Source organism: Zonotrichia leucophrys, chromosome 1, assembly GCF_028769735.1.
Source record: "Zonotrichia leucophrys gambelii isolate GWCS_2022_RI chromosome 1, RI_Zleu_2.0, whole genome shotgun sequence".
Lineage (NCBI taxonomy): Eukaryota > Metazoa > Chordata > Aves > Passeriformes > Passerellidae > Zonotrichia > Zonotrichia leucophrys.
The window spans coordinates 25740259-25760537 of record NC_088169.1 but is presented as its reverse complement, the minus strand read 5'-3'; the positions used below and the strand labels follow the sequence as shown (position 1 = coordinate 25760537).

Sequence of the window (20279 nt, the reverse complement as noted above, 5' to 3'; positions counted from 1 at the left end):
CTTTCAGTCCTTCTTCCCCATCAAAGAAAGCCTGTCACTCCAACCTCTTCCAATAGCCAGGGATTTCAGTAATGCCAGGCAACAACTTGTCTGCCACTTCCCACTCAAGTTTTCACACTCCTGTTCTTCCCAGTGTGCACAGCACACAGGACATGCTGCCTTGCTGGAGGAGCATAGCAGTACTTCCCCTATCAGGATCATGAGACAGGGCATTTTCACCATGGTTTTCTTACGTCACAAGTCAGCCCCATGTCACAGCTCCCTGTTTCCTTTGTCATGTCCCCCCCACAGTGCACCTTTGCACAAGGCTGCCTACTTTCCTGTGTGCAAATCCACGTTCCTGTGTGCAAACCCACTTCCATCATGCTTTTGGTTTGGAGTGCAGCTCAAAGCATGGCTGTTGTTTCCACAGGGTGGTTGAACTAGCCTTCAAAAGTCTCTGCCAAGAAGAATCCTCCTGGCACACACCACATTCCAGCCTTACAGACATGTATACTGATTAAGGTAAAAATTACTTTTCTTCCTGCCATGCACCAGTGCCTCAACTTACTCAGATGCATCTGAGCTCTTTATATACAGACTTGCAGAACACAGAACTCTTCATGTTAAGTGTTTCATGGTGGATGTTGATAAAATGTGATGCTTTTAATGAGCAGGAAGTCATTCAGAATAGCCAGAGAATTATATGCCTTTTCTTTCCATCCAGTGCTTCCCTATTAGTGCGAAATACATTGAAATGTTACATTATTTCTTGCATTGAAGAAATATTGAAGAAATTTCTTGCATTTCACCTCCTAATAGAACCCAGTTCATCTGAGTTGTTTTAAAGTCTCATCTGAACAGATTCCAAAATACCAGTACCCTAAATGGAAGAGGGAGATGGGGAGCAGAACAAAGCTCCCATAATCCAAGGAGATCTGCTACATTTAGTCACACAAGCCTATGGGGCTCAATGGGATTCACCTGAGCATACTGGGGAAACTGGTGGAAGTCCTCATTGAGACATTATCCATCATTTCACAGAGTTACAGACAGGCAAGGATTTAAAAGTCCCACCAGTGGGCCATCTAGTCCAACATCGCTGCTGTTTACCTGTAAAGCCTTCAAAACTGTCTCCTGCAGCATTTTCCTGGAGAAACTGGCTGCTCATGGCACAGATGGGTGCACTGCTCAAGGGGTGAGAAACTGTCCGGATGGCCAGACCCAGAGAATGGTGGTGAATGGAGTTGCATCCAGCTGCTGGCTGGTCACAAGTGTTCCCCAGGGCTCAGCACTGGGCTGGTTGTATTTAATATCTTCAGCAATCTGGATGAGAGGATCAAGTGCACCCTCAGTCAGTTTGCAGACAAGACCAGGTTGGGCAGGATATTGATCTGCTGGAAGGCAGGAAGGCTCTGCAGAGAGATGTGGCCAGGTTGGTTTGATGGGTTGAGGCCAAGGGTAGGGGGTCCAACAAGGCCAAGTGTCAGGTCCTGCACTTGGGTCACAACAACCCCAGGCAGCTTTACAGAGCAGAGAGGCTGGAAAGCTGCCTGGAAGAAAAGGACCAGGAGGGGCTGGTCAAGAGCAGCTGAACATGAGCCAGCAGTGCCCAGGTGGCCAAGAAGGCCAATGGCAGCCTGGCTTGCATGAGCAATAGTGTGGGCAGCAGGAACAGGACAGGGATTGCCCCCCTGTACTCAGCACCAATGAGGCCACACTTCCAGTGCTGTGTTCAGTTCTCGGCACTCACTGCAAGACATCGAGGCACTGCAATGTGTCCAGAGAAGGGCAATGAACCTGGTGAAGGGTCTGGAGAATGAATCATAGGCTGAGGGAGCTGGAACTGTTTAACCTAGTAAAGAAGGCTCAGTGGGGACCTGACAAGTAAAGATGGGACAGACAGTAGAACAAGCAGCCAGGTCTGGATGCAGTGGCAGAAATCCTGCTGAAAATCTGCTGGTCATGGCAGGGCAAGGGCACTTTCTTGAACCTGTGTTTTCAAACACTTATCTTCAAGGATAGGGAAGTTACCAAGCTCCCTCAATGCACTGCTCTTTGCCCCTCCCAGCACTGTTAAAAATCCTATATCATAAATTCCCAGCAGAGATGAAACCAAGTGCAGTGGATGGAGCATGCATTGCATCATGCCAGTTTTCTCAATACAATCTCAGAATGGAGATTTCATGTATTACATGTTGTAGCAGTAGATTTTTCTCAGTCCCTCTGAAATTCTGCCTGTTGTAGACCAAGGCCAGAGATTTAAATGAGTTAGTGATCACAGAAAATTCCTTGCTTAGTTCTGCCTGACAATAAATCTGATCCTGTGTTACCCCCACACTGCATTATGCTGAAACAGCCCTTGTGATGCTGAATGTACTGATGCTATAACAAGTCATGTGTGCCATGGGGAAGTGCTAAAAACCTCACACAAATGCCATGGGCACAGCTTGGTCAAATGCTACATGAACACTTTCACCTGTGACTGTCTACCTCTGTATTACAGGACAAAAGGTATTTAATAGACTGCCTACTGCAGCTTGAAATCTGCTCCAAAATATACAAAAAGCTAACTCCATTTGGTTATAAAACATACAAAAGTAGAAATATTAACAAATTCAGGGAAAGAGTAGTTTCTGACATAGGAGAAGCTAACACAGTCCCCTGCTGGAAAAATATTGCAAAAACATGCTATTTCTGTATTGCTCATCTCTGTCTACTGCAAACACACAGCTATCACAGGCTGCTTGACTGACAAGAGGTGGCTAGCAATACACTAAGAAAAAAATTGACTGTTTGGGGAATCTCACCAGGCCTGCATATGACAACAGTACAATGGACATTAGGAAAAGCTTTGTCCTGGTTTAGACTGGGACAGTTAATTTTTGTCTTACTAGCTGGTACAGTGCTAAGTTTTCAATTCAGCAAAATGTGCTTCCTTTCCCAGGCAGGTTAGCACTGCCATGTTATTGGAAAGCCAGCAGATATACCTGCAGGTGTACACACCCACACAAATAGGGACAGATTCCAGACAGCAGATACCCCAAGTGGAAAATAATACCACAGAAGGGAGCTCTGCCAGGCACAAAGGAGAGCCTGTGCACATTCAACAGAGAAACACAGTGAGATCAGTGAGAATGAGCAGGAACTAATGGGAGCACCTGAGCAAATTTCAGACTGTGAAGACCTGCACTAAGTAATTGGTACCGAAGTTGTAACTATTCCTAGTAACTTGCAGAACTGTAGCTCTCATGTTTTCCTAAGGACACAAGACTTAGATTTAGGCCTGGACAGTGGCTTTAAGGCAGCCACACAAGGTATAATATGACAAGCCTCTATCCTTTTTCCACATGATGAAGCATGTCTTGCAGAGCAAATTCATCTCAAATTTCATATCAGCATTTCTCCAAAGTGCAAACTCCCCTTTTCTGGGACCCTTCAGCATCAGCACCGTGGAACTTAGGGAGTATCTACACATACACATATTAACCCACACAACCCCTGCCTATTGTAGGCTCCTCACTCCCACAATCAAGGATTACATGCTCCTTTTCCCTTCTCATGACCTATCACAGCAAATGAAGGTGTGACAGTGGGTAACAGCAAGTTCTGCACCTGAATTTCTGAGCCTGGTAGGTGTAGCAGGTTCAACAGGATGTAACTGAGACATCCCTTGAACAAGCAGGACACAGCTAAACCTCAGACAAAATGGTAGTGCCTTGAGGAACACCCATTTTAGAGTGCAGCAGTGAGGGGGAAGTGCAACAAAAACTCCTGTAAACACCCAGGTTGGAGAAGGAGGGGAACAAGGTGCCAGAGGTGCTGGAGAAGGCTCCCCTGCAGCCTGTGCAGAACACCACAGTGAAGCAGGTGTCCCCTGCAGCCCATGGAGGACTCCACGCTGCAGCAGATGCACTGAAGGAATCTGCAGTCCATAGTGAGCCCTCAGTGGGGCAGGACCATTGGCAGGAACTGTAGCCCAGGATGAACCCACCTTGGAGCATATCTATCCTTGAAGGACTGCCAGCTGTGGAGAAGAACAACACTGGAGCAGGGAAAAGCATCAAGGGGGAGCAGGAAGGAGGAATTGCTATAGACATACCAAAACTCCCATTCCCACCCTCCTGCACTGCTTGGTGGGAGGAGAGGGGAAGACAGGGAGAACAGAAATGGAAGAGTCAAGTTCAGCTTAAGTGGGGTAAGGGAAAAGTGGCTTAGTTTTTTTGTATGTGAACAATAGGAAATCAGTGTTTTTTATCTCAATGCACAAGCTTTTCCATCTTATTCTTTCTCCCATCTCCTGCTGAGGGAGAGGTGTAAGTGTGGCTGTGTGAGGGTCTGGCAGCCAGCAATGGTCAACCCACCTCAATAAAAAGCATTCAAAAAGAAAAATCTCCAAAACACTTCAGGTAACAAGGAAACAACCATTTCAAATTGTGTAAAATATTCATCTTTACAGTGATGAACCCAGAGAAAAGTTGCAAAGTGAGACTTCTGAGAATAATTATAAACTGCTACAAATAAAGTCCTCTGTTCCAAGTATTTCTCCTTGCTGAACTAAGCTGGAATAAACCTATCATTTCACACACCCAAGATGTTACTAATCCCTTCAAATGCTTTGTCCAAAGACTGAAACCATCTTTTCAAACAAATGGCTCCCTGCACTTTCCTCAACCCATCCCACCATCTGGCATAAAGCCACACTGATGATTCTGCTGCCATAAAAATCACCCCACTCCTCCCATTTCAGGCAGCACCAACCACAAAAAAATACCTATGGCAAACACATCACAAATTTCTGTCTATTCAGATAAATCATGCATGTAGACATTTTTTTACTCAATTGATGCAGTTTCTACTGTTTCCTGCTTTATTTCCTTTCACTATTTTCTGTCTTTGATCTCCTCCATTTCTTACATTACCTGAGCAGGTCAGGTTGCCAAATAAAGTGAACACTTCTCAGTGTAAGACAGTTAAGATCCTCCTCCTCACCCCTCTAAACAACCCTTGCTTTGTGTTTTTTTCTTTTCTCCAGGCATCAAATTACTATTATAATAGACCATGAAAAAGCTCTTTCAAGATAGTATAGCAGCTACTAAATTGGAGAGGTGCTTATTTATATGAATGGCAAAAAAAATAAAGCAATTTCCCTTTATCTCATAGCCCACATATTAGATGAAACATAACACTTCATAGGGTAGGGGAAAAATTCATTGTTTAATTACAATGTAGCATAAAAGCTTTAGTAGTGGATACCAGGATATTATTGTGACATCTAAACTAGAGTTCTTCACAGACACTGTAAACAGATACTCTAAATTCCCTAAATGATTTGCATTAAAAAGGTTTATACAAAAGCAATCAGTTATTCAATCTTTAGGATGTCATGACATGGTGAGACAAACACACATACATCATTAAGTACAGAGAAATGTTATGCTACATTTTGGACAGTTCAGAACTGAAAGTGCTTCACATCTATAGGATAAGAAATGGCTTCATCTCCTCATCCCTAAATGATGAGAGCAAACAAACAACCCTTTAATAGGTTAAATAAACAGTGCCCCATTTATCCATGCTTATGTAAAGTTTCCAACAATTCAGAAGGTCCATGGTGACATTTACAATCTATATACACTGTAACAAATTGTCAATGAAAACAAGTTCAGGTACTTCTTGGTTCCCAAAAGTTGGAAGCTGCTCTCTGCACTAGAGACAAAAGCTACCTACAACATTCGGTCAGTTTTCTTTACTGCCTCCTTTTTTGTGTGTGTGTGTGTGTTTGTGTAAAAATTAGTCCTCTCAATCCACCTTGAATAAAATCAGTCCCTAAGTCCTGGTCATATTTAACAACTGCTTCATCCCAGTGTTTAAGGCATGTTCATTAGATGTCAGTGTAGGGGTACTGTCAGAAATTATAATATCACAGGTACTAAGAGTCAGCAGATTTACACAGCAACACCACTCTTTACAATATAATGCAAAAGAAATTGTTATGATGGAAATTGTTCCTGAGTTAAAATTTGCTAAATACTGCTAAGCTTAATGTTTTCCTTTTATATTTCTTCCTCTGGAATGTCCTTTCACATCTGCTCAATTGAAAATTAAAAATCACTCTGAAAATACTCTGGATGTCAAAGTGAAAATGTTAACAAAATTCTAATTGTATTGACCTTCCCATGTCAAAATTTGGCCATGATAGTATGCATTTGCAGGGGTTAGTATCACTTAGCTTTTAGCAAGGATATTTTGTAAATGTGAAGATAAAATGTCAGTCCACAATTTTGTGCAAATATCAAGGGAAGATTTTGGTAACAATAATTTACATATTTCAAGTTCTGTGAAGATATAAAACTGGTAATGTAGATATTTTTCATTTTCTCCTCCTTTAGAATTAAAGGAAAACATTTTTAAATTGCAGGAACACAAGACACCTACAAATATATTCAGCTTCCTAAAAGAGACAATTTGTCTATTCAGGTTATGAAGCATCCATTCCCACAGAATTGTTTCTCAAGTATGTAATCATTGACAGAATTTCCTATTTAAAAAAGCTGTTCTTGACTGAAAAAGTGGGTAGCTTTAAAAGTAGATTTTTCATTAGATTCAAAATGTGCATTACAATTCTTGCAACCCAAATCATCCTGGCTCCAACTCACTAAAGTTTGTACAAACATTTGCTGAAGTCTGAGCATTACATTTAGCAGGAGTTAAAAGAGCAGTAGAAAATCAGAATGACAAAAGGTGTGACTCAAGTCTGTGCTATACCTGCACTTCTGACTCAACTGAACACAAACCCCTCAGAAAGCTGCACTGTCTGGAGTCAAATCCAAAGTTTGATGAAATCCATGAAAACAATGAGCTTTTATGGGATTAGTATTTTAAGTGCTTCATCTGAAGCTCACCGTTTGCAGTGATGTATCATCCATCTCCTATCTTAAATATAAGAAACTGCAGTGATTGCACCTATCAGACTAGGGAATTAATGTTCCTTTACGTATTTTAAAATCTGTCAGCAGTGCAAATTATGAGTTACAGTACGATTAAAAAAAATCTTCCACATTTCTTTCCATTTAAATCCCAGTAGGACAAAAATCAGCAACAACATGCAAAGAAAAAAGGGTGGGAAAGGAATGACTGCTTCCACAGTATGGGAACTCCAAAAATTATATAGTGGTATAGAAACAAAGCTCTGAATGAAGTTTGGCCTAGACCATGTGTCTTTTGCACAAGGTTAGCTAAAACTTAATTGCTGTGACAATAAAATATAAATAGCAACAATTTATTCACATAATTCTGGATTAGATTGATTTTTTCCTTTGAGAAACTGTATGATGTGTTATCAGCCAGCTGTATGTTTAAGCACAACAACAGAAAATGTAGTACATAAACACCTAAAAATCACAGTCATAAAAAGCAGGCAAGTACATCAGTCTTTTGGTGGCCAAAGCACAATAGATCAGTCTGCCAAACAAGTGTATGTGAATGTCAATTGTGGGCATTAGATTTGTTAAAAATTGTTTCTACTGTCAATAAACAATTTCCTGTATTTTAATACTGTCCTTAAGGAACTGTAAACTGTTTAAAGTAACAGGTAACAGTAAAGGATTTAAATATACTGGTACATAGAAAAATCAGGGGTTTAAATTTGCATGTGTGGTGAGTGGGTAATTTGGAACTAATTCATAATTATCCACAAAGAACTCTGACCTTTCTTAGGTAAGACAGTACTGCCATTATTTCCAACACTTGTGACCATTATGATAACACAAGAAAAAACCCCAACATATCAGCCCTGATACATCAATCACATATGCATTCTAAATTACAGCTATTTACATGAAAAATATATATTTAATTAAAAAGCCACTGAAAAACATGGACTTTTAGTCAGGTGCTGCACTTTATGCAAAATGAGGTAATTTGGATGCAAACAAATTAAGTTTAGTAGAGTTCAGGATCCACAGTCTCCATGCTTAAAGTACAGATTGCTGCAGTAAATGGCTTGACTCTTTCTGTATGTTCAGAGCAAGAAATCACTAGATCCAGTTAAATCCTGTTTTATAGTGCTCTTGATGCAACACTGACTAATGTCAGAAGGCTTCCCAGCTCAGTTCTACAACTGGTCTTTCAATAGAAAGAAGAAGGGGAAAAGAAAAAGTGGTTATAAGTTGGTTTCATCCCAAGATGGATCATTCATATTCTTTAAAACTTTTCTAACAAGCTTCTCCAAGTCCTTGCGAGCTCTTTGTTCCTCTTCTAATGATTTCTTCATCTTTTTGTTATCCTGTGTAACAGAGACAGAGATATTACTGGTTGGTTTTGGGGGCTTTTAACAGATTTGACTACACATACACTGTCATTTACAAACTCTGAAGGCTTTTCCCAATAAAACTGATATTAGCTGTACAAAAGCAAAGCTTCTATTAACTTCACAAGTTACACACAGTTATTTCATACAATGCAACAAAAGCTCCCAAATGGAAACTGAGCTACTTCCTATTTGTACTTGGGGGGCCTTTACACAGCAAGTTCTAGTAACAGATGGCCACTAATCATGAATTCTTCTGCTCAAATCTGATCAATGAGGAGTAGAATATATTTGTTGCTAATGGAGAAGGGAAATGGAGCAGTAAGCAGACTAAATATCCCCTGTAAGAACCTCCTGTGATTTTAACTGGTTTCAATCTCCAAAGAGCTTAAAACTTGATGCAAATCAACTTGCTTCATTAGGAATGTAAATAGTTGAAAGCAGTATCCTGAAAACCCATACGTTCTCTGAAAAGTGTTTTGTGACTAGATTTTAAACTAGACTGATGACTTCCAGCAGTCTAAGAGAAGTCTGAATTTCCAGGAACACCATCTCTCCACATGTATATTAACAAGTGAGTTCTCACTGTTTAGTGTCATGAGGCAATATTGAAATAAATGAACAACAGGACCATAAGGATGACAGGGATCAATCCACAGGAATGCTCACATTGTTTAATCCTGTATAGGTCAAGGTGATGCTGGGAATAGTAGGGAAGCAACCAGAAGATAAAATAACATTGAAAGAAGGCCCCAAGATAAGTCTAATGGTGTTTAACAAACACAGGCCTTCAATCCAAGGGTCCAACTGGACTCCCTTTATCTGTCCTTTACAGACATGTTAGAAAAAGGATGGGATAATAAAACCATGGAATATGAGTTGAGTTGGAAGGGACTCATCAAGATCATTAGGTTCATCTTCTGATCTTGCACAAGACACCCCAACAATCACACCATGTGCCTGAAAGCATTGTCCAAATGCTTCCTGAATTCAGACAGGCTTGGCGCTGTGACCTGGGCCTGGGGACCTGGAGAGCCTGTTCCAGTACCCAACTACCCCTCGGTGAAAAATCTTTTCCTAATATCCAACCTGAACCTCCTCTGGCTCAGTTTCATGCTGTTTCCTCAAGTCCTGACACTGGCCACCAGAGGAGATTGCTACCTGCTCCTCTTCTTGCCCTCACAAGGAACTTGTAGACCACAATAAGGTCTCCTCTCAGCCTCCTCCAGGCTGAACAGATCAAGTGACCTCAGCCCATATGGCTTCCCCTCAAGGCCCTTCACCATCCTCATGGCTCTCCTTTGGACATTCTAACAGTTCAATGTCTTTCTTTTATCATGGCACCCAAAACTGCCCCCAGCACTCGAGGTGAGCCCCCCCAGCTCAGAGCAGAGCAGGACAATCCCCTCCCTTGCCCAGCTGGCCATGCTGTCCCTGATGCCCCCAGGACAGGGAAGTCCCTCCTGGCTGTCAGGGCACTGCTGACTCATGTTCAGCTTGCCAATGACCAGGAACCCCAGGTCTCTTTCCATGGCAGTGCTCTGGAGCTTCTTGATTTCTAGTCTGTACACACAACAATGGTGTGTCACCTCATCAACTGCATTCCCTCCTCAAGTCTGTTAAGAAACTTCATTATTGGGAAAGTTCATTATTTTATGTAGGAACAGATTTAAGTTAAGTCTGCCAATTCAGGACCAGCTCAAGCGTATTGCCTGTGGAACAGCAGCTATGAATAACTGATGGAAGCTGCCCTAGAAAGGATCACACTTTGCAGTCTCGTGTCTACACCAGCCAGGACACCATGTACTCCCAGAGAGCCTTTATCAAAAAAGCCCCTGCCAGCTCAGAGATTATTTCTGCCCCTTCTTTGGTTGGGAGCATCAGTGCAGTGGACCAATAAATGCTTTTAAGAAGAGATTCCTGAATTCCTGATATGTTAGAAAATTAAATCAGGCTTTAATATGTTTTAGCTTGGAAGATGTAAGATTCTGAAGAACACCTATTTGGAAAGGCACCAGAAAAGAGAGCTGTTGCATGAAGCTCAGGAGAAGGTGACTTTTTATTTAAGGGTCATGGAGCTGTGCAGAGCTTCAGTGAGGCTGCACATTTATTCTTTGTACAAAAGCAGGAGGCCAGCAGGACTATTAGTGGACTGTTATGAATTGTATTTTTTAAAAGGCTGCCAAATTCAGCTCTAACCTGGGATACTCATTCTTTATATGCTGAACCCAGCAGAATCTATGTATGCAACACATCAACTGTCCTATTTCAAGGAACATGCATTACATCCTTAGAAATACTAGGCATGGTTACAGATGGAAAAAAAAATCACATTTATAGCCCCAGACCTGAAGAAATTTGAACACAAATCCTATTTACATTAACACAAAAATTTTATCCAACTTCTGGAGTCAGAGTGGTAAGCAAATTCACACCTTGCATAGTGAGGAAAATCCAATGCTTCTTTTCACCTATACATTAAGCCAAGTCTACATGCAGCACCATTAACATGGTTAAAACAAGCTATGCCCTGATAAAGTGATATTTTTATTTAATCATGGTGGATATTTAGAACAAGTGACAAAAAAAGCACCCAGAGCTATTGTGAAGCTCTCATTAAAAAAATACAAACATGTGATAGGCACTGGAAAGGACTCTTGTCTCTAGAAATGAGCAGTTTTAAGAACTGATCCATAGAGGTGTTCAGGTAACTTTAGGACTGTATAATTTTAGAACTATAAATATCTGCTTCTATTTAGGCCTTTATTAGTGTTCTCGAGCAACTGTGATTTCTCAGCCTCTGTAATCTTACTTTGCTGCTGATACAGCACAACTGAATTTGCTTAACACCTTCACCATTTCAGAAACTGCAACATCCAAAACCAGCTTAGTAATTCACTTCAGAGAAGCAATCCTCAATGCTATTCTCAAAAGACTGGTAACATCAGGGAGTGCTTTTTTGGCAAATGATATTTTACTTTTAAAATAAAATCTAGTCCAAAATTGAAGCTCATGACTGTCAAAGTGAAGTTGCAAGCCATATTTATTTTTGTAACAAGCCTTCCATCTTTTCTTTCTCCATGTTGCTATAAATGTAGCAAGTTACCAACCTGTCTTAACTCCTGTACTTCATCCTTTAATGCATATACTGTGTCAACAAGGCTTCTAAAATGAAAAAAAGAAGATAATCTGTAACAACAGTTTTCAGAAATACACCTCTAAATCTATTATTAGACAAAACTGTTTAATGAAATGCAATTAAATAAAAAACACCCCACACCTAATAGCTAATTTCAGACCTGTGTTAAAAAAAAAAAAAAACAAAAACACAACAAAAAACTGTCTGCAATCCTTATTTATATTCAGTAAGGCAAGGACTTGTTACCAGCTTCTGTGACAAGAAACACCTGTCAAGCATTTATGGACCTCTGCTGGTTTCTGTATTAAAGCTTTCTAGAACAGAAGTTTAGTTTCACTTCCAACACACACTTTACCAAGAAAGTTGAATGACACCACAGGCTAACTAGAAGGATGACACCAATTTAACACTGAAATCTGACAGCACTCAGAAAAACTATTTGTAAGTGAAGCACATCACGTCTTGGCATGGGTGGAATAGCTTGCACAGCATATACAAAGAACCAGACATTTAAATGAAGGCCAGCTGCACTGAGAGGACTGGCAGCATACTCCAAACAGCTCTATTCCAGCTACAAACACACCACACATCCCCTGCTATAATGGGAGACACGAGGAGGAGGAAGAGTGCAAAGTTTACTACTTTAATTCATCATTCATTAAACATTTTCTTACTTCTCTTCTATAACAGTCTGACCATTACTTTTAGTTTCTTCTACAATAATTTTTTCTTCTTCTGGAAGCAGGACTTGAGGAGCTGATTCTTTACGGGAACCTGTTGTAAAAATAAATTACAAAGTGAGCAACTCACAAATATCCCTGGGGATTATTTTAAAGATTATTCTTTCATTCACCGCATGATATATCCCCATGACCAAGGTATACCACTTTCCATTTCCCCCTTCCCTCTACACATGAGTTACTGGCACATTTTTTACTTTTGAAACCACAGCCTTACAACAACAAAAGGTTGTGTGACACCCCTACCCCACTGGTGACATAACTCCCAAGTCACTGACGGGGATGTTATACTGTTCAAGGAACAGTACACTATTCAACCATCAGTAAAAGCTGTGCAAATTCCCCACTGCAGACTGAGAAAGACATAGCTGTGTTTAAATAACAGCTTAAAGTGTCAAGGACAGATTCTGATCTCACACTGATACAAATCCAAGATATAATCCTGCTCTAAACCCACTACTCTGTCAGTAAGGAGCAGAATAGTGGTATCAAATGACACAGCAATTAAAGAAAAATAAGCAAAAACCCTTTTCCCCAAAACACTGTAAGCATCCCACTTTATGTGTGCACACATATACATGCAAATACTCTTACAAAGAACCTTTTAGTCCTACAATACATTCCTACCAAATGATACACACTCTTTGTATTTAATATGTGGTTTAAAAAGCACTTCATGGTTTGATGATAAAAACTCAAAACATTCCAACATCTTCAGAACTTTTTCCACATATTACAATTTATAACATCAAGACAAAACATATAGATTATAAAAATGTAGTTCTGACTAGAAAAGCTACAACTCAGAAACGTGCATCCACCCATAAGTCTATAAACATTATTCAATTGGGCTGCAACAAATTACAAAGTTTTTTTTTAAGAAGGTCTGTAAATAAATTGGTGTCTAAGCATTTGTTCAGAATTCAAACACTGCAGATAAAGCACAGAAGTTCTTACATTTTTTAATTAAGACATTGGTTTTAACAAACAAGGTACACCTGTCACAAATTCACTGTAGTGAACTTCCATTAACCAGGAATTTCTCAAGTCTCATACAGTTGAAACTGATAATTTGGTACTACAGAGCACTTGCCTGCCCAGAGACATCAGTTGCTGAACAGCTGCTTTGTGCTAGCAGCACTTTGATTGTTCATGGTAAAACACAAAATATAAACAAATAAACAAAAATGTTGACTAAATCACAATCACTGCAAAATATTAACTTCCCAAACAGCTGCAGTCTTGAGTTCTGAACAGTGAGCTTGTAGGGATCCTATCTTAGCTGTACATGTTTAGCTATTTAAATTATTTTAGCAAACAATGACAACTGTCTTTAATGCAGAAAAACATTTCCTTAAGCTTACAGTAAAGATCTAATGTATCAGTATGTGATTGTCAAAATTATATAGACTAAAGAGAACAGCAGATTTGAGAAAGAATCTTGTCCTCAAAAGCTGTAAGTTCTTCTTACGGAGCGAAGAAATCTTTTAAGGGTTAATACACTTCCACTTATTTTCCAGGAGGAACAACCTATAAAACAAACACATCCAAATTCTGTAGGGAGCTCAAGGACACTTCCCTGCGTGTGCTGTCAGTCTCTGTAAAAAGCTCTCTTACGTTTATTTCAGTTAATTGCTTACTGCTCTGCTTTATTAGCCTGGCAGCTAACACAGAACTGAATTAAATGTTGCATTAGGAATTAGTTGGCAGCAGCTGCTACCAGATCACTGCATTTTGGGTCTCTGTACTGACGTGGAGCACACCTCAGCCCAGCACAGGCCAAGGGGACACTGACCAGGGGAGAGAACTGGCACAGGTTTCTCACCCATGACTCCCATCACCCAAATGGAGCACACGTTTTTCTCTTTGTACAGAGCTGCATCCAGCTGCCAGCCTGGGCAGGGCAATGGGTCCTTGCAAAGCACAAATAGCAGGGAGGAGACAGCTTGACAACAACAATGTGCCAGCTGTTCAGTTATACACACACATGCATGTGAAGCAGATGTTACAGCAGCACATCCTGATGGAAGTACAGCAGAGCACAGCACACAACACTGCACAGACACACAAAGCACTTCACCAACATTATTATACACAAGGAGACCTCAGGGTACACAAACACTCCCAAAGGAACACTGCTGCTGCCAACACTGACCTTCCTGTGCCACAGGACACAAGTTCCACTCTTGCCTTCACTGCTCCAATACCCTTGGTCATAGAAACCCTTATTTGTATGTCACAACTCTTGCTGCTCTTATGGCTCGTACTTCTGTAAAAACCCCCACACTTTCTCTCCCTGATCATGGTTTGGGTTTTGTGAGCTTTGGAGGGTTTTTCTTTATTGTAGATTTTTTTCCTAAACCCCACAAGCACATGCTGAGTATCAAAGGTACAAACACACAACATATCAATCCTGCCACAAAGGATCCAGTCATCAAATGAGTACATGCACAGTAACATCAGACATGAGGTGTCAAGTTCTAAAGGCAAAAAAAAGCTATTTCTGAATAATGCTTTTCTGCATCATTTATGCCAGGAGCTATCTTTTTTTTAAGGGTTTGTTTGTTTGTTTTTTGGTGTGTTTTTTTTTTTTTTTTTGGTTTTTTTTTTTTTTTTTGCAATCACACATCTGGAAGTAACGTCAAGCAGAGTCATCACTGGCACTCAGCAATATCCCCTAAATTACACCTTGTACCATCATGAAGTTCTTCAGGCCTACCCCCTGTGCAACCATTTCCCTCTGCAAAAGCTACAGCTTTAGGACATGAAGAGAGGGTTGTGTTACAGTACAGTGAGCACTTCCCACTGAATTAATACTGACAGGACAGTCTGGGAAGTTTGTACAGCTCAGATAATCCTGAACACCTCTGAGACATACTCCACATTTTCATGAAATGGGGTGGAAGAATCAAGTTACTTTAGTTTGCTATATCTGCTATTCCTCAATTCTAAGCACCCAAGTTTGACACTGTATTTTATTACAAGACACTATTCCAAGTCAAAAAGGCCAAATGACTGTATTTAAATTGACCTCAACTGCCCAATTCACCTGGAGAGAACATAACCACAAGTTACTAGTCAGTTAGTTTGTAGGGGTTTTTCACGTAGGGATTTGTTGTTGTTTTGGATTAGTTTGGGTTTGGGGGTTGGTTTGTTTAATTTTTTTGTTTTTTTAAAGATGGACACCCTGCACCCCAAGCTACACAAAACAGGGTTTCATTTGATTTGGGTTTTTTTTTTTTTTTGGAGGGGGTGGGTATTGAAGGAAGTAAGGTAAATGGGAGGAGAAATTATGTTTGACCAACCCAAACCATTATTTCAAGATTAGCAAGCAAATATCAAGGCCAAGTAAGTTGCCATAACTTCTCAATAGGGAACTCTTAAAACCAGGGTCTTGGAAGAATGACCCCACTGTTCAGAAGTCTGTTGAGTAATTAAAGCAAACAACTGACCACTACAATCATGAGTCATTTAAGTTTCCATAAATTAAATTCCATGACAAAAAATAAAGCTATCTATTCAATATCAATACTTCTCAGCACTAGAGTGGAGAATAAAGAACTACAATGCTTTTTGACAAAATCATACTCTAAATTACAGGTTTAGCAAATTCAGCCTCCAGAGTAAAGCCAGCAACAACACAGCCCACCTGACATTCAGAGCAGGGCCCCAGGCCCTGGCAATACCCCCTACATAATGTGGTAGGACACCTGCAATACAGGAATAGGCCTGTGAGGAACAGCCCCCTGCTTTTGGTTTTCACTGTCTGATCCCCTTTGCGGCTAAATCAATCAGTCTAAAACAAGCAAGCAGTTCTGAGCATTTCTATAAATAAGGAAAGCTGGCACCTGTTTGGGTATTTCCATGGTTGAAAGACTTCATAACAAAAGTTCAGTTTACACCTGCCTAAAACAGGTAGAGTGTTACTGGAGTATGGTCTTAACACCAAACCAGGAAGAGACTACAGCAGAGACTGAATGTCACAAAGATTCTCACTGATGTCTGTTTGCAGTCCTAACTCAGAGCCTTAGCCTTTCATTCACTCTCCCCCAAAAGGAGCATGACATCTTACAAAATGGTTGACACAGAGTCGGCCCCCCTGCCATGGGCAGAGACACCTTCCCCTAGACCAGGCTGCCCAAAGCCCCATCCAAACAGTCCTGAGCACTCCCAGGGATGGCGCATTCACAATTTCTCTGGGCACCATGCAATTTTTATACGGCACCATCCTGGCTCCTGACAGAAGCCAGGCTTCAGAAAAAGAGCTGTAAACAGCCTGGTCCTTTGTTTTGAATCATTTAGCAGACAAATATGAAGGCAGTTTAGAATTTTGGCAGAAGGGAAGTAAGAAAAGAGGGATGAAATTCAGAAACCTTTCTGCTTTAACTGGATATTAAATCTCTGCCTATGTCCATGTCTGTCAGGAAACATTTAAGCAAAGAGAAAAATGGAGGTGGTTATTCACATTATCTGCTAAAGTAGCTAATTTCAGGGCATCACTTAAAAGACAGCTCTCCCCAGTCAACCAAGAACAGCTTCTTCCAGCTGGTGAAAGGGAGGAGAAGGTTCATAGAAGACTATGAGTGTCCTAATTTAAGGTATGGAAGTGAGATGAGTGGGCATGGTGGTAATTTCAAGAAGTGCACAGCATTATCTGAGGCCATGAGCAAAGGCTCTGTTGCACAGCTTTTAAGTATTGCTGTTTTCTTCACTTCTTCGTACCTTTCCTGTGATTAGGAGAGGTAAGTAGGGGAACAAGGCAGGGATAAAGGTCAAAAGTTTGAAATGGTACTTGTGAATATACAATTCTGTTTTTCACCAACTTCACAAGCTAAGAAGCTCTCAGAAATTAAATTTACTTGAGTTTCAATGACAGGAGTGTGTCTTGCCATTGAAAACAAGTTTGTGCATACACAACTGTTTAGATCTACCATTAACACTGGCATGTACAGATATGTACATTTCCTAGTGAAGCAAATGTTAGACAAAAAAATTACTTGTCATTTTTAAATGTTCAGTGTGTAACTGCATTTGCTATATTAAATATGTTAAAGCAGATGAGCAGACCTGCCAAATTAACTTTCTCTTTCTTAATAAATTTTTCATGAGGTCTTAATACAAACAATTCTAAAAATGCTCCTCCTAGACTCAGCATGTGTTGAGATGTAAAAATTGGAAAAATCTGTGCTACAGATCTGCCAAAATCAAAAGGGTATCCTTTACTCTCTTTGTAAAGAAAACACAAATCAGAGGCCAAATATCAGCTAAACTTTAGTTCACTGTATAACATACACCATAGATTTCAAATTCTTGGGAATTATAAAAAAGGTTTGGGCATGAAGTTGTTTTGTCTTTTTTTAACTAATAGAGATCACAAACAGAAATAAAACCCCACATGACTCAGATGACTGATTTAGGCAATTTACAGCATTATGCTTAGATGAGTATAATGGAAACAATCAAGGTGGACCAAAGAACAGCTTCATATGTAAGCGTTAGTCATGTAAGAACAGAATGGTCTGAGAAGACAGATACACCATCTGAAGACATGGGACACCCCTAAGACAACATTTGCAAAGAGCTTCTCCACTAAACTGCCTGTATTTCACTAACCAATGCAAAAACTTCCAAGCCCATGGCTGCAGGACTAGAGCTGCTTAAATCACAGCAAAACAAAGTTATGACCTTTTAATAGAGAGGGGTGGTTATTAAATTTGTTCTGATGTAAACATTTTAGCACATATATTAGCTTATTGATTTGTTTAAATTCACTCATATGTATGCAACTTTTAAGCAGAAACACTACAAATAACTCTTGCTTTTAAAATAAAAATGTTGTCATATTACATCATGAAAACACATAAAAATGTTGTCATATTAAATCATGAAACCACATTATATATACCCTTAGTATATTAATAACATTTCTTTCTGGCAATAGGACCTGCAGAAGTAGATTTTAGACTGTTCCAACAATTCAGCCCATGCTTCTACTGAGAATATACCAACAAAAAAAGACCCCACAAAAAAAACCAACAACAAAAAACCGCACACCAAAAAAAACCCAACCAACCAACAAAAAAAAAAAAAAAAAAAAAAAAAAAAAAAAAAAACCAAAAAAAAAAACCACAAAAAAAAAACAAAAAACCAAACACAAAAAACCTAAAAGGACCAAAATAAACTCAATTTAACAGGAGAGGAAGGCAACAGAAAAACAATCCATAGACGGCAATGTCTCTGAAATTATTTTTACAAAAAAGGGGATATAGAAGAATACATACTTCCCATTACACTGAATTTCCTGTAGATGTGAACTACATTAAACAAAGATTACACACTTATGTCAAAAAAGGTTTTTCACGTCAGCATTTGATTCCTCAGGGAAGAAGGAAGGAAGAGAAAGCAGGCATAGGGAGAAGAGGATGTGTTAAGTTACAAGTTCTGATGTCCTTTCCCCCTGTGTAATAATTAAATATTAAAGTCACAGTCTAGCAAATGCAAAATTTATTTCAACTGTACATAACAGATGTCCTTTTCATATAAAACAAAACACTTAATTGATATATGCAACCACAAACAATATGCATTACTGTACAGTACAATGAAACATTCAGATATACATCCATTTTGCATTTTCCAAAGGCAGTCACCTACTAAAGATGGCTTCTCTCATTCACAAATGAAGTGCACAATATATATTACTCTTTCTATGTTTTACGTCACTATATACACATTACTGTGTTTTGGCAAGATTATGCAAAACACCCAATCAATACTGGCTGGCTTCAGCTTATGGTAAGTACTAATTGATATGGGAACACTGCATAAGCCATGAGAAGAGGGCCTGACAATGGCTTGAACCTACCTTCCAATTCAGGTTCTCCATCCTTCCAGTGTATTTGTAACTGTACACATACAATTTACAGAATTGCATAAACATAAGGTACTGTTATTACCATGACTAAAGTTCCACAAAAATAGAAACACTGAACCTTTGGACTGAATACCATCATTTCCACATTTATCCTTTTTTTGTTTCAAACATTTTGAATTAATACTCCTGATCAGTTCACAATAGTTTACAGCCTGTAACATTGAAGATGTAGAATGGTTTTAAATGTGCTGTGATGTTAATATGAGAATACACAATATGAGAGATCCTAATTATGATAGTACCTAATGACATAATTGCTACAATAATTAAAGGTGGTCAACTGTCAAAGCTTTGGTGCATAAAAAGTCAAAATCTTCAGATCTGGATAACAAAACTTTCTGTGTGATAAGGAAAGTTCAAGTGCAACAACTGTATTACAAACTCATATTTACACTACATAACATGAAACAGACATAAAAGAATTATCATTTATCCAGTGCAGAAAACATTATTCAACTATAACACCACATCATAAGAAACAGGGCAAAAAACAATCCGTACTTTCCATATATGTTGAAAAAACAAAACAAAAAAACTGACTGAAAAGAAGAAAGGAGTGAAGTGGGCTACAAATGTGCTGTGAAATGATATGGAGCAGATTTACTTATCTCATTTCTCTAAGCAAGACTCCTTCATTTGCAAAAGGTTCAACATACACAAGTTCCTGGTCATTAGATTAATACATGACCAGCAGTAAAATGGACCCCTGAAAACCCTCCTTGGTAAGCACTACTGCTTTTTTTAGTCACATTACAGAATGCCAGCAACAGTGAGAGAGGATAAAGCAGGGGATCAAACAAGACTGAACGTAAACTGAAGACATGAAATGCCTTGAAACATCTTCTCCACACTGACCACCATCTGGAATCATGCACTCCTAGCAATTGCAACTTTCTGATCATGTGACCTGCAGAGAGGTATTGAATACCTTTTAAACAGTGTGATCAAGTTGCCAGGCTGCAGTTAAATTTCATCACAATTACTCTGAACTTGTTCATAGAGTAGTATCTGAACACTGGATAGCATGCTTCTGTGAGAAGTGATAAGGGTGTTGCACTTGGGAGCCCTGGCAAAACTGAGAACTGTTTCTGTCCTTTCATCACTTTCACCACACTTTTCCCTAATGCTTACAAAGATTTGGAAAACATGCCATTTTTGTTTTGATGCCAATTACTT

General features: G+C 39.5%; 1 protein-coding gene across 7 annotated transcripts in view; it reads right to left on the bottom strand.

Annotated features, from left to right (window-relative positions):
* Positions 1-5177: 5177 nt before the first annotated feature.
* The window catches only part of ARHGEF7 (Rho guanine nucleotide exchange factor 7), a 116530-nt gene continuing 101428 nt past the window's right edge, over positions 5178-20279 (bottom strand). For 5 of the 7 annotated variants that reach the window (XM_064709214.1, XM_064709185.1, XM_064709193.1 and 2 more), the window contains 3 exons: positions 12104-12203; positions 11401-11455; positions 5178-8266 (listed from right to left, as the gene is read on the bottom strand). In XM_064709214.1, the coding sequence (XP_064565284.1) occupies positions 8144-8266; positions 11401-11455; positions 12104-12203 (278 nt within the window). In that variant the 3' untranslated portion in view covers positions 5178-8143. The other 2 variants (XR_010439640.1, XM_064709202.1) reach the window with 2 other exon arrangements.